The sequence below is a fragment of the Cupressus sempervirens genome, chromosome 7, assembly GCF_028749045.1.
Source record: "Cupressus sempervirens isolate cs-2001-9-10 chromosome 7, ASM2874904v1, whole genome shotgun sequence".
NCBI classification, from domain to species: Eukaryota; Viridiplantae; Streptophyta; class Pinopsida; order Cupressales; family Cupressaceae; genus Cupressus; species Cupressus sempervirens.
Window position 1 is genome coordinate 70,977,125 of NC_143124.1, and position 13,995 is coordinate 70,991,119.

At 36.8% G+C, this 13,995-nt stretch overlaps 1 protein-coding gene across 4 annotated transcripts; it reads left to right on the forward strand.

The window, feature by feature from the left end:
* The first annotated feature begins 1,769 nt into the window (after positions 1-1,769).
* On the forward strand, positions 1,770-9,093 carry LOC149545538 (uncharacterized). Of its 4 annotated transcripts, none has more exons than XR_016353600.1 (7): positions 1,770-3,300; positions 3,471-4,548; positions 4,921-4,983; positions 5,079-5,390; positions 5,479-6,780; positions 6,875-8,026; positions 8,441-9,093. XR_016353600.1 is itself a non-coding variant. In XM_089790700.1 (6 exons), the coding sequence occupies exons 1-6, from the start codon at positions 2,030-2,032 to the stop codon at positions 7,316-7,318; spliced, it is 4,473 nt and encodes a 1,490-aa protein (XP_089646826.1). In that variant the 5' UTR covers positions 1,772-2,029; the 3' UTR covers positions 7,319-8,032. The 4 variants fall into 4 exon arrangements, 1 of the variants encoding a protein (XP_089646826.1); XR_016353598.1 differs by having other exon boundaries at positions 1,772-3,300; positions 4,918-4,983; XR_016353599.1 differs by having other exon boundaries at positions 1,772-3,300; positions 4,918-4,983; positions 8,450-9,093.
* The last annotated feature ends 4,902 nt before the right edge of the window (positions 9,094-13,995 follow it).

The following is a 13,995-nucleotide window of genomic DNA, read 5'->3' on the forward strand; positions in this document are numbered from 1 at the left end:
ACTCTAAGCATTGACTTAGTATGTCCAATCACATATAAATTTTTCTTGGGACTTCGAATTTCATTTCTGTTTGTTTCTTTGTGCTTCAATGCTGACATGCATTTTTTATGGTACATATGTATATCACCAACAACAATTACAATACATTTATTCGTCAAAGAAATGTCATTTTTTTATGTCTTTGTAGAGTAGCAGAGATGTTTTAAAGTATATTAAATTAGGCACTCTCTTCTTTTGTGTGAAATGTATTATCATATATATATATATATATATATATAATCTAAATATAGATTTAAATTATATCTTGATTATTTTCAAATAGAAAATAATTTGGTTGAAATATTTTTTTGTAAGATAATGTAAAATATATATATTTATATTATATTTTAAAAAAATTATTTTAAATCAATTTGTCATCATATTTTCAATATACTTATATAAACATTTAATTATCTATATTTAAAATAAGTGTGATGCGCCTCTCTATAATAAATGATTTCTAAATAAAATGTTTGATATGTTTTTTATTTGTAATTTTGACAAATAAATTTTTCATTATAAACATTAAGTTGTCAAATTTGATTATGTAATGTAAAAGAATCAATGTAAATATAATGTTATTAAATGAAGTAGGTTGAATTCATATTTTGATTTAATTTGGTGGATGTTCTAATTTGATTTAGGATTAATTTCCAAGTTATGGTTTAAGTCTAGGTTTTAATTTGATTTGATGTTAAATTATGTTTATTCTAAGAATTAAATTAGGATTAGCACTAGCTTAAGATTAAGATTAGATAAATTCAGATCTCAAATCAAATAAATTAATAAGTTATTTTAATTTAATTGGTTTCTTAACTTAATTTAAATATTTAAACACTTACATAATTTGATTTGATTTAATTAATATTTTAGTTCAATAAATTTAATTAATAATTTTTTTAAAAAATACTAATTCAAAACGATTAAATATTACTAAAATATAAATTATTAAATTTACAAAATAATGAGTTTTAATTTTTGGATTTTGATTGTGTATTTTTTGTTCTTCATGTTCAAGATTGCATCTTGATGATGGATCATGTAGTATGATTTGAAACGTTGATGGTAAAAAACCATACACAATCAAATCCAGAAATTAAAACTCATTTTCATGCCTTGTAGAAATTTAATAGATCTAATTATAAAATAATAATAAATGATATTAATTTTTTATTATAATTATAACAGTAATTTTTTAATGAAAATAACTATTTCAATAGTTTTATATATTGATTTAATATAATATAAGTATATCTTAATACATCTTACTATATAATTATATCAAGGATTATTTTGTCGATATATTAATGGTGCAAATATTCTAAAAATTATAAAGTGAGAATTATGTTTAGATGTTTTTTTAATAGAATTTATGATTTCTATAAATAATTTTGATAAATTACTTATCTAATCATATGATAAGTTATATCTTGAAAAGTTAATATATAATCTTGAAATATTATAATATTTATTTAATTAAATAATTAGATTAAAATATAATTTAAAAAAGTTATAATATTTTAAATATAAAATTTATTTTATTGTATTATATTTTATATAAAAACACTTTAAATTTTAATATTAAAAAAAATCTAAGAACCTAAATGTGAAAATAAAATAGAGGGGAATCATTTACAACTCATAGTCCTGATCATACATACAACTAGTAGGGTTTTTTTTTAATTAAGCAATATGACCAATGAAGACTTCTTTTTATTCTGCGTGTCCTAGAGAGCGTCCTATCAGTTCAAAATTTAGTCAAAGCCTTAGTGTGCTGTTCAAGATGGCTGTTCTGTCTTCCACGCCACTAGTACCACTTTATCCACCATTATCTGCGTTTTTCCCACGCCGTTTCTTTAGCAAATACACAACATTCCCTCGACCTGTAAATTTGATCATTACTGTTTACTGAGCGTTTCACATCCTCTAACACCAAGCCTCCTGCTTTCACAGCCTTACACCGTTTGTGTCTTTCCTTGCATCTACTTCCATGGCATCGAATTCTACAACTGGTGCTCGACTAGAGAGTGAGCCCACAAACGTTTCTCAAGGAACCGCGCTGTCTTCATCTACTTTGTCTACATCATCATCTCCGAGCTTGTTTTCATGCTGCTTTGGGCGTTCCATGGAATTCAATGCCAAGGCATCTACTTCTACAAGCTCTGCTAGACCAGAGAAGGAACCTGCAAACACTTCTCAAGGAATGGCACCGTCTTCATCTTCTTGTTCTACATCATCATCTGGAAGCTTTTTCTCATGCTGCTTTGGGTGTTTGAAAGAATCCAAGCCCTTGGCATCTGCTTCTACCACTGATCTTAAACCAGAAAATGAGGTAGTGGGTGCATCTGCTTCTACAACCGATCTTATACCAGAAAATGAGGTTATGGTTGCATCTGCTTCTACTGCTGATCCTATACCAGAAAATGAGGTTATGCTTGTATCAGCTGCTACCACTGATCGTCCACCAGAAAATGAGGCAATGGGTGCATCGGTGCCTAATTTTACCGCTGATATTATACAAAAGAACGAGGTCAAGGCTGGTTCGGAGGGAATGGCACCATCTAAATCCACTTCTACCCCTGATCGTGTACCAGAGAATCAACTTAAGGGCGTTTTTCCTGAAATGGCACCATCTGCATCTACTTCTACCCCTGATCTTATACCAGATGATCAATCTAGGGCTGCTTTTTCTGAAATTGCATCGTCTGAATCTACTTCTACCCCTGCTCTTGTACGAGAGAATCAGGTTACAGGTGCTTTTCAAGGAATCGCACCACCCCCATCTACTTCTGCCTCGACACTCAAGCACAAGCCATGCTACGATGTGTTCATCAATCATCGGGGACCCGATTGCAAGCAAACGCTAGCTAGCAGCATATATAATCTCTTAAAAAATATGAAGGTGGAAGCTTTTTTAGACTCAGAGGAGTTGGAATATGGTGATTTCTTGCCTTCAACATTAGAAGTAGCAATGCGCAATGCGTTGCTTCATATAGCAATTTTTTCTAAGAATTATGCAAAATCAGCTTGGTGTTTGGCAGAGCTCGCATTTATGCTTAAAACTGGTGCCAAAATTGTTCCTGTTTTCTATCATGTAGAGCCCACTGATCTGAGATGGGTAGCTCAAGGGAAAGGAATATATGTTGATGCATTTCTGCAGTATGAAAAGAAAGACAGATACAGCCCTGAAAAACTTGAGGAGTGGAAAAAGGCCCTCCATGATGTCTCATTTTACACTGGTGAAATCATCAAAAATGACGAGTAAGAACCATCCATTATGCCTCCCTAGCTTAACAAGTATAAATTCTCATTCGTATCTATGCACTTAACTTTGGCATAATTATTTGTGAGTGTTTTGGATTTTCCATATATTAGGGTGTGGTACAGTGAATTGATAGTATTTTGAAATTTTTATGTTTTAACTTGTTCAGTGATGAGAAGAGGCTGCTGAAGAATATTGAGAGGTGTGTTTTGAAAGTAATAAATGATGTGCCCTTAGACGTTGCAAAACACCCAGTTGGTCTCAGAGAAATAGTACAAGAATTTGAGATAACAACGCTCCAATCGACTGAGAGTGTACGTATTGTGGGAATTTGGGGCATGGGTGGTTCGGGCAAAACCACACTTGCCAAAGAGTTATACAACAAAAGATCCTCATTCATGGAGAGATCAAGTTTTATTTTTGATGTTAGAGATGGTGCAGCCAAAGGCCTGTTGCATAAGAAACAGATTCAACTCCTCAAAGACCTTGGTGTTAAAAATGTGTCATTTGACAATACAGAGTATGGTAAGGCAATTCTCAAAAGGCATTTGAGATATGTCAGGGTACTCATTGTTCTGGATGATGTGGACGGGGTAGACCAGTTGGATGCTCTCTTGCCTGCGTATGACAGCCTTGGATGGGGTAGCCTCATTATTGTAACAACACGGGAGTATGAAGTTCTAAGATCTTGGGGAATATCTTCTGTGTACAAAATGAAACCTCTTGATCCAGTTTATGCTGAGCAACTTTTTGGCTGGCACGCTTTCTTACAATCGTCTCCGTTGGATGGGTTTGAGGAGCTAGTTAAAAGGTTCTTAGAAGCTTGCAATGGATTACCTCTATCGCTCAAGGTATTCGGAGGACAGCTTTATGGACAGACGCGCAAAGAATATTGGGAGTCTCTATTGCATAAGATCTCGAGAATATTGCCTAATGATATTAAAGAGAAGCTCAGGGTAAGTTACGATGCCCTTGATGATGAAGAGAAAGAGATATTCCTTGACACTGCATGTTTCTTAATTGGAGAACAGAACAGTTTGGCAATTGAATTATGGAATGGATCAGGGTGGAGTGGACTGCACAGTTGGGAAAAGCTGTTGAATAAGTGCTTGGTGGAACTTGACAAAGACGATCACATAAGAATGCATGATCACTTGAGAGATTTGGGGAGGGAAATCGCAAATCAACATTCACCTTATCGACTTTGGTTGCCACAACAGATTGTTAATGTTGTGAAACAAACAGAGGTGAGGTTAATACTTTCTATATATTTTGTGAGATTAAAAAGTTTATTGTCTTTTCCAGGCAAGCAGCTGCTTTAAGAAGACAGTATATCTAAACTTACCCATTCAGTCCATCCATGTGTTTGGGCAGCCAATATAATATATACATGGCTGTATTTTTATTTAACTGTGTAACAACATTTTTAATCAACAATTCAACTGTTGATCCATCATCACAAAATAAAGTAGTTGTGATCTGAAATGTTGATGGAAAAGTTGTTGCAGTTGAACCAATAAAACAAATCTACAACAATACACTGGATATTGGATGCCTCTACTACATTAATTTATTTACTATTGATAATAGTCTTTTTCTTATTGATTTTTTGTCAGAAGAAAAATGTCTTCCGAGGGATAAAGGCAGTCTCAACTGGCGTAACAGAGTGGCAGCCATATGGGGTCTGTTTGAAACCTTTGTTTCTCTAGTTTCACTAAAGGTTTTAGCTTTATGCATTGCTGCTTATTATATAATGCATTTCCTGATTCCTATTCAGGCCGGTAAGACCTATCAAGTAATGATCCCTTCTCGAAGCTCAGATGAGGAACTCATGGCCAACAGCAGTGGAGGTATTTGGTCAATGGCAACCTCTATACACGGACTAAAGATTTTTGTGACTAGAGGAAATTATTTTAATGGAGTTGTGTGTGAAGTATCAAGGGAGCTGGTCTGGCTTCGCTGGTTCGAGATTGGGCAGAGAAATCTTCCCTCATGGCTTCCACTGAAAAATTTGTGGATTCTAGAACTCTATGAGCAAGAGTGGGGTGCTGAACATCACTTAGAAGAGTTGTGGAAGGATGACAGTGATGTAAGTATCTTTCTCTATGAAATCTCTATTTAAATTTATTTAATAATTACTGTATGTTTTACTTTTCTTTACTCCAAATGGACTGCAGGCTCCTGTGCAGTTAAGAGAGTTGGTCATTTCTTATTGTGAAAAATTTCAAGGATTTCCAAACTCAATTGGATGTCTCAATATGTTGAAAAAGATAGTAATCATTGAGGGCTTGAATTTTGTAAGTTTACCAGAAGAATTTTGTCAACTGCAATCATTGCAACACCTGCAATTATGCGGCTGTGAAAACTTATCATCACTACCTAGTAGTTTCGGTTATTTGAGAAATCTTCGGTATCTGGATCTGTTCAATTGCCCGAACTTGAGGAAATTACCACTTTCTTTCAAGAACCTGATGCTCTTGGAACATCTTGATTTGAGGATGTGTGAAGAACTCACGTTCACATCAGAGGACTTGAATATTTTGGAAAACATGACAAAGCTGGAATTTTTGAGGCTTTCTGGGTGCAAACAAGTGGAAGAGTTGCCTCGTCAAATCACAAATAAGGCATCCTTGAGAGAGCTCTATTTAGATGGTATGAAGAACTTGAGGGAGCTACCAATTGACATTGGCCGACTCAATAGGCTACAAATCTTGATGATAGGTAGTGACTTGTTGACAAGCTTGCCCAACTCTCTTGGAGATTTGTCCTCCTTGAAGAATCTTTCAATCCGTGTTTGTCCCAAACTGGAATCATTGCCAAACTCTCTTCGAGATTTGAGATCCTTGACTGATCTTCAAATTAGTCAGTGTTCTGTGTTGGAATGTTTACCATTCTCTGTGGGGCGTCTTAATGTGTTAGAGCATTTAGACATATACGATTGCCTAATTGACCAAGTAGATTTTGCTGTGGCACCCTTACCTTCTTCTAGTTCGACATCAAGCAACCTGAAACGGATAGAACTATGGGACACTGAAGTGTACAAGATTTTGATTCCTGAAAACTGTTATCCCCACCTGGAGAGACTCATGCTAGTTGATAATTATAATTTGACAGATATTGAAGCATTGCCAACAACGGTCAAGTCAATAACTTTGTCATCCTGTGAAAATCTGAAGAACATAAGGGTCATCTGTGATCTGGTAAACCTTGAAAGCCTCGTAATAAAGTGGTGCCCAGAGTTGGTTGAGCTTCCAAGCTTTACTCAATTGACATCCCTCACATCATTTGACCTGAGAGGTTGCAATCGAGTTGAGAAAATTGAAGGTTTAGAATACTGCACAAGATTGGAAAGCTTGGAGATAGAAACCCTGGGGGAGCTGCCCTGTATAAGAAGTCTGAAGGGCTTGAAGAATTTGAAGCAGCTGTCAATCAGAGCAAACAAGGGGTCACCAATTGCAGGTTGTATTCAAACAATACAGGTAATAAAAATTTCTAGCCTCTATGAATTTTAAAAAATCTAATTATTTTTCCTGTTACAGTGAATTGATTGAATGTTGTGCAAAAAAATTGCAGAAATGGCCAGATGAAGTTAGGATATGTACACGGGCAGTTCCTGATGCGGCCTCACTTCTAAATTCCTTACTTTCTTCAAATCTTATTGTTGTTGACTCCATCTCTAACCAAAAAATTCAGACCAAGCCCAAATTGGTGAAGATGGACTCCTCCAATGTGGATGCCATTATGCTCTGTTTTGTTATAAATCGCGTTTCTTCACAAATCTCATTACTCCGGCTAAATATGGAAGGAGTGGAAATGGGTGAAGGTAGATGGGTATGGGCAGGTCTCTTCACACAACGTTCCAGTGTTCAACAGTTGGGTGACAAAGAGTTCTCAATAGGGTACGATGGAGAGTGGGGAGAAGAGGACAAAGTTGAGAAAGGTTTGGTTGTGAGAGGGGAAGAGAAAAACATTGCTGGGGCTTTTCTAAGCTTACTGCCGCTCTTACTTCCTCGATGAGGACGAAGAAGTGAAGAAGAGAGGGGAAGAGCAGACACTCTTGCAGCTTTTTCGTCCTTGATGAGGATGAAGAAGTAAAGAACAGAGGGAAAGAGCAAAGACTATTTCAGGCTTCTCACAGTTTCAAATAAACTCAGTTAACGATTTTTAAATTTACACCAAGAGGCTTCCTCCACTGGCAACAATGGTAAACAATTAAATTTTTGAGTAAATTTGATGCTCGTCTTAAGAGCTGAGATGGAAACTATGTGTGAGAATGTAACAGATAGGGGGAGTGGAATAATTGTACAGGGTAATGGAAGAGTTGTATATAAATTAGTCCTGCATTATATAATGCCAGGATGAATTTCTTTGATAGCCCCATTTTCAAAATATTATAACATGCAGATACAAGTTCTATGCTGAAAGAATCTATCTGCAAACAAGCTTCCCTGCTTATCAATGACGCCTCTCGTAATACAATGTTGCTTACACAAATGCATTTAGACGATTTGTGTGAGAATTGTGAAATAAACGAGGGTTTTAATCACTGTCCATGACATTATTCTTGTTAAAAATTAAGTTTTATGTCAGGTTGTAGAAATCTATAAGGGGCCTGAAGAGGCCTTTTGTTCCCAAACAAGTTGTCAGTCGTTGGTGTGAAGTTTATTGGGGGTGGTGGAAAAACTACTTTGGCACAGGCTCTATGCAATGATGGTGATATTGAAGGTAAAATGACCTCCTCAAGCTTGTTTGTTTGTTTAGCCTTTGTCAGAGTTAGTCAATCTCAAATTTCTGGTATTAAGATTTTGTGCATTATTGTTATGTATGTGATTGTGAGATAAACCAACAAACAAGAATTTCAAGGAAAAGAAGTAATTATATTTAGGTCAAAAGATTGTTGGTACCAGAATTTATCCATAGTGTGTTTTCTTGTACGGCTATTGGTTTCTCTTTCTTTTTGTTAACAAGTTTTTCAAGCTTTGTTTGATAGTCTCTGCTAAACTTTTCATCCAAAACGAATTGTACTGTAGACCATAAGATATAGTGAAGTATGCTTTGTCCTATAGTTTCTAAGATTTCCTTCTCTTTATGATTATCCGAATGTTTTCATTACTCTTTCGGAGTCTCCAAATGTGAAAGGATTTACAGAGATGATGTGGGATAAAATTGTTGGAATGAGAGGCCTGAGTTTCAGAATGTAGAAGATGCAACTATGCAGCTGCAGAAGCTGCTTCAATGGCAATCTAAATCAACTCTGGGGATATTAGATGATGTCTGATCCAAAGTAAATTTGGATAATTAGCTATTTCAAGGGGCACCGTACAAGACTCGTGTCACAGTTAGAGATAGCTCTACTATCCCCAGAAACCACTCAAATTGCCATTGCTGGGCCATGAAGATTTTCGGCTTCTGGGCTTTCGGGCGGGCGTCAGCTCCAACTAATGCAGATGTAAATCTAGTTAGCGAGGTACAAGTTATAAATTGAATCAAATAGCTTAATGAGTTATCAAGTGGAAAAGATAAGGTGTGATTGAAGCTAAAGCTTCTTTTGAAATTATACAAAAATCATTAAAAAACACCGGCTGAAAAAATAATTGTTCAATTGTATTTTTTATTGTGGAATTTTGCAGTTAATGCATGTTTTTGGGCTCAAAGGAGTCAAATAAGCTTTTTGAGAAGTTGAAAGCAGCTGATTTATGAACAGTATAGCTTAAATTATATATGTAATGTTGTGGTTTTTTGGAACCTACAGTATTCCCGGTGGATATTGATAAAATATTATGTTTGCTGAATTCCATGTGCAAGCAGAATGAAAAAGCTTTTAGTACATTGATTTTCTTTTTGCTACTTATTTGAAACTGGCCTATCATGGCGGTCGAATTCGTTAGGAACGCAGCAGAAATCTCTTATGCAGATGCTTCTGAGCTCTACTTTTCTCAGCGCATTGTATTGGGAGGTTTGGCCTTATATTTTGGAGGCCAAAGCATTGCATTCCAGAGAAAGAGGTTAATTATGCCATGGTAGGAAAATATTATGCCGAAGAAATGGAAGTCGCTGAAGGATAGGCCATTTGATGCTCAAATTGTGTCAATTTATACAGTTGGCTTACAAGAGAACACAGACAGATTGCTACCAATTAGTATATTTTGGCGGATATGTGCATAATCTGTGCTTGTGGATGAGAATCCAGGATTCGAGCATAATTTAAGCACTAGAAAATAATCCATGTTGTCTTTATAAACAATTGAACAATTTTAGACCTGTTGCCCCACTTTTCGTTTTCCAACTGATTAGCAAAAGTGAGTACTTGTGTTAAATGAAAGAGCGGAGTCCTGGTTTTGTTTGAGTCTATGTCTAAGTCCTTTTAGGTTAGGCGAGTTTCTATCGGACTTTCCCTTTTCTCCCTCTCCTTATTTTCTAGTTGGGTGGTTTTTCATTTTGTCGAGTGATCTTATGGGTAGGTTAGTGACTAGTTCAATAGAAATTCATTTTACTCATTCAAAGTCGAGTGATCTTATGGGTAGGTTAGTGACTAGTTCAATAGAAATTCATTTTACTCATTCAAAGACCAACTACAAGCTATATTTTGTTTACGGCTTATCACTATTTGAAAAACTGATGTTGGCAGAAATTTGGAAATCAACATCTCCTCAGCGGATTTTCTACCCATGAGGATGATTTCCGCGAAGAGCACTAAATGATACATGCACATCAAAAAATGCAAATAACAAGGCATCATGTAGACAATCAATGTTTTATCTGCGATTATGACTTCGGAAAATGGTTCAGATTTGTTTTGGCCCTCATAATTGCCCTCGGCAGAAAACTCAAAATTGACTTCTCCTTGGCGGGTTTTCAACCCATAAAGTTGGTTTTCCGAAAAGGCAATTTGGAATGAAAAGGAGCATTAAGTGGTCCTCTAAAAGGTCTTCACATCTCATTTAGACATTTCTGACTTCAAGAAGGGCAATTGTCCAAAGTTCAACTAAGAAAGGAAACATTAACAGAGAAACGGAAATTGTCTTTTCCTCAGTGGGTTTTCAACCCATGAGGACAGTTTCCCGAATTCAAAAGAAAATCAAGTTAATGATCAGATTGGATGCGCAAGTCATGTTTAAAATATATGAGAATGATAATAAAGCAAACCTCAACACTATGGGAAAGAAATAATGATCAAGATCTAAGTTGGCAAACATTCTCTCATGGAGTACCCTAATGGTAACTTCTCGAAACTTAAAGGAAAATGGGAAAGTAAGTTATGGAGACATAGAAAGTTACCATTGAGCTCAACGAAATAGTGAAAACACCTCTAGATGTCTGTTAAACTCTCACATTTACTATTCAATGGGTATCTCCTTAAATTCATTTGTATGGTGTGAATCTTGAAGATCAACAGATGAATTGAGGCTCTCATATATAGAAACATAAACAGTTGAATGAACTACCACTCTTTCTTTGAACTGTTATTCTGTTAATGTGCATAAGCTTTTTGAAAGGCTAGTGATTGTTGCATTAGCCATTCCTTTCACTTTCTCAATTTGAATCTTGTCCTCAAAATCATGGCAACCAAATTCACGAGTTTCGAGGGATTGACTGGAATCAAATCTCAATTACCAAATTTCACAGACACGCTTCTACGACGTTAAGGATTTTCAAAAGAGAGTAAAGTCTGAGTGAATTCACCCCATCATTGAGAAACTCCGAGGATGCGAGTTGGTCGAAGCCACTGGTTTTTCGATTGCAGTTCAGGTCTCGGAGCTAATCTACGAATGCGTACATCATTACAACCTGAAGATACAGTAGATTTTGCTACCTAATGACATTGTCGATTTTAATTGACATGCAAATTGTGGTCAATTGCCTCTGTTTGCCAAAACAAGAAGAATTCTCAAACTTGACCTTTGGGGGAGTCGTCTCTAAGTTCTCTACAAAGAAGATGATCTGGAGGAAAGGAATTATGCAGACATGGTTCCGGAAGCCACAGAGTGCTAAGAGTAAAGTTCCTAAAACCTTGTTTGGGACCAACCTCAAACCAGAGATTATTGATATTTTGGTTCTCCTACATATGTTGAAAGGTGAGGTAGAAGCTTTGAAGTTCGTTGAGCAATATTTCTTTCTAGGATAAGTCATTTGCTCTCACACTCAATACATTGATTGTGCTCACAAGGTAAGTGAAATTATGTCCAATGCTCTCCATGCAACCAAATTTTACAATACATTCTATATATCCTCTTTCCTCATCTATATGTTGGCTTCATTGCAATTATGGCCAGGCCTCCCAAGTATGAGTTTTATCCATGCCTACAGTTACAGAATAGTTATGCAGAGTATGTGAAAGTAAATGATGTATTTACCATGAGGATTTGCAGGCAGCTACAGGGATGTACAAAAAGGAGATTCAGTCCTGAAGCCATGGCCGTCATCAGCCAATTTCGGAGTTATTTCATTCAATTTTCATCTTTCTCTTATTTGTGTCTTGCAACTTTCAATGGATTCCCCTTGAAGCTACCAAGGTATCCCAGTGACATGGTCGGGCTGATCGAGATTGTGTGGCAAGCCATTCAAGTGAACATATTGAGCGAGAGCTTGAAGAAGAAAGGATATGAATTCCCCATGAAGGTGGGGGCTTTTAGTTGCGACACTCGCTCCAACGCCAAGAATATATTGAAGGTGTTTGAGATGAAGTATAAGCTGGACATGTACAAAGTCCTAAGGCCCATGTTTGACTTGAATGGGTATGCTAGGGATGTTTTGTAGATAGGAAGTGTAATAAAGCATATCACTGTTAATGAGGACCATTAGGCCGACAGCAAGGATGAGTTCAAGAGCAGTGATCGAGCCTTCACCAAATTAACAGTTGATTAGGTGAAGATGTATAAAGTTAACATTGATGTAGAAGGGGTGGAGGAGGATGGCTAGAATATGTATAACAACACTTACTTGACCAAGCTCAGAGGTACTCCAATAAGCTCAGAGCCTTATGAAGACATTGGGGAAGAGCCGGATATAATGATGGCTCGAATCTACAAGAGGACCAGAAAACAAGTCGAATGGACCACAACTCAGAGAAGTCAGAGAAAAGGCACATCTACTCAAGCTTCCCCAAAAGTTGCAATGGCTTCCTCTTCCCAGAGTGGTACATCAAGTGCAACCTTGTCTATTACTCAAAGACCAATACAACCATCAGATGGAGGTGATCCACCTCTCGAAAAGAGCATTCCTCTTGCCAAAAATTGTTAGGACGGTTCTCTGAATCGGAACTACAATAGAAGCTGAGAAGAAGATGGAGGAATTGAAAAATGGTGTAGTCACAGTGGCTCTCTCACTCCATAGCAGTCTGATCCCATCTATGAGTGTTCTACTACTCCTACCAAGTAGTCCCCAAGTACAAATAGTGGATCTTGGAGATGGTGGAAGTAGTGAAAGTGAGTCTACTGAGTCTGATGAAGCATCAAAGAAGACTACAGAAGTAGAGAAAGGCCCTGAATCTTCAAAGCTCATTTCACAGGTCTTGAAGAATCCTTTCTCTTCAACTACGAAGACATTGACCCCGGTCAAAAGAAAGATGTTCAGTATAGACACACTTGGGATTGCATCCAAGGTGATCGGCACAAAATCGTGGCTCAAGGACACCTTGGACAGAAAAAGAAAGAGGAAAGAAGAGGGAGTTCCCAATAAACAGACTTTATCTCTGGCTATTCACTCTGGATCAACATTGAGTAAAGTCAAGAAGCAGAAGACCCTATCAATTCTCAAACAAGATCCTGAAATAGGGTATCTGACTATAGAGATTGCCAAGCCCACTAAAGAAGGGAGGATTGAAGACATGTCTGCGGATGATTTCGCCTTGCATTTTGTAAATCTCGGGGAAGTAAGACATGATACTAAGGTGGGCCTATGGAAGTCAACAAATGGTGTGATAGAGGGACAACTCAAAAGCCTTAAGCTAGCTAAAGTCATAATGAAGGTAGAGATATTCATGAGCTTAATGGCTTCATCAGGCAGATAGTCACCCCGTTAGCAAGCATACTAGGAATGTCAATCACCAGTGATCCTACTGCTACTGACGTTCAAGCTCTCATCTCCCAATTACAAGAAGACAAGCACTGCGAACAAATTGGTAGGGAGTGGAGTAGAAAACTCAAGCTCGAAGGACTTACGATCATAAAGCAAATCGGTAATGCAATACTGAGGCTTGAAATAGAGAAAGATAATATCTCAGCTAATCCAGCTACCTTGGTAGCAAAGAAGGTCAAGAGTGAAGATTGCATTTCCCTATTGAAAATGATTATTCACATGAAGGCTAAGGACGTTGTAGAGGCAAAGATTCTACCTAGGCGAGATGAGCCCTTATTTGAATGGCTACAAAGCATGTAATTCAAATCTAAAATGATCCTAGCGGTAGAGGAAGGATTGAAGGAAACGGAAGCTAAAGTGAAAAAGGATCAAGACAGAGACTATGAATTATTAAGGGGCCTGCATATAGATTCCCAAGCTAGTGGACAAGGAAAGAGGATAATTGGAGTGGTTGTCATGCAAAAGAACTTCTCCAGTTATCTAGATGGCTTGACAGATATATCTTCAAATCAGTGGAATAAAGTGTCCGAGCTCCAAAAACTTGGCGGATGTATACACGTAGCTATGGAGGAAATACAAGAGCAATTGAATGTCATCAAGGATCTAGCTAGAAAGCA

Excerpts from the sequence above, each read along its gene's own strand:
- LOC149545538 (XM_089790700.1), top strand. The coding sequence starts at position 2,030 with ATGGCATCGAATTCTACAACTGGTGCTCGACTAGAGAGTGAGCCCACA. Across the intron at positions 3,301-3,470 it reads GAAATCATCAAAAATGACGA|TGATGAGAAGAGGCTGCTGA; the intron begins GTAAGAACCATC and ends TAACTTGTTCAG. Across the intron at positions 4,549-4,917 it reads ATGTTGTGAAACAAACAGAG|AAGAAAAATGTCTTCCGAGG; the intron begins GTGAGGTTAATA and ends ATTTTTTGTCAG.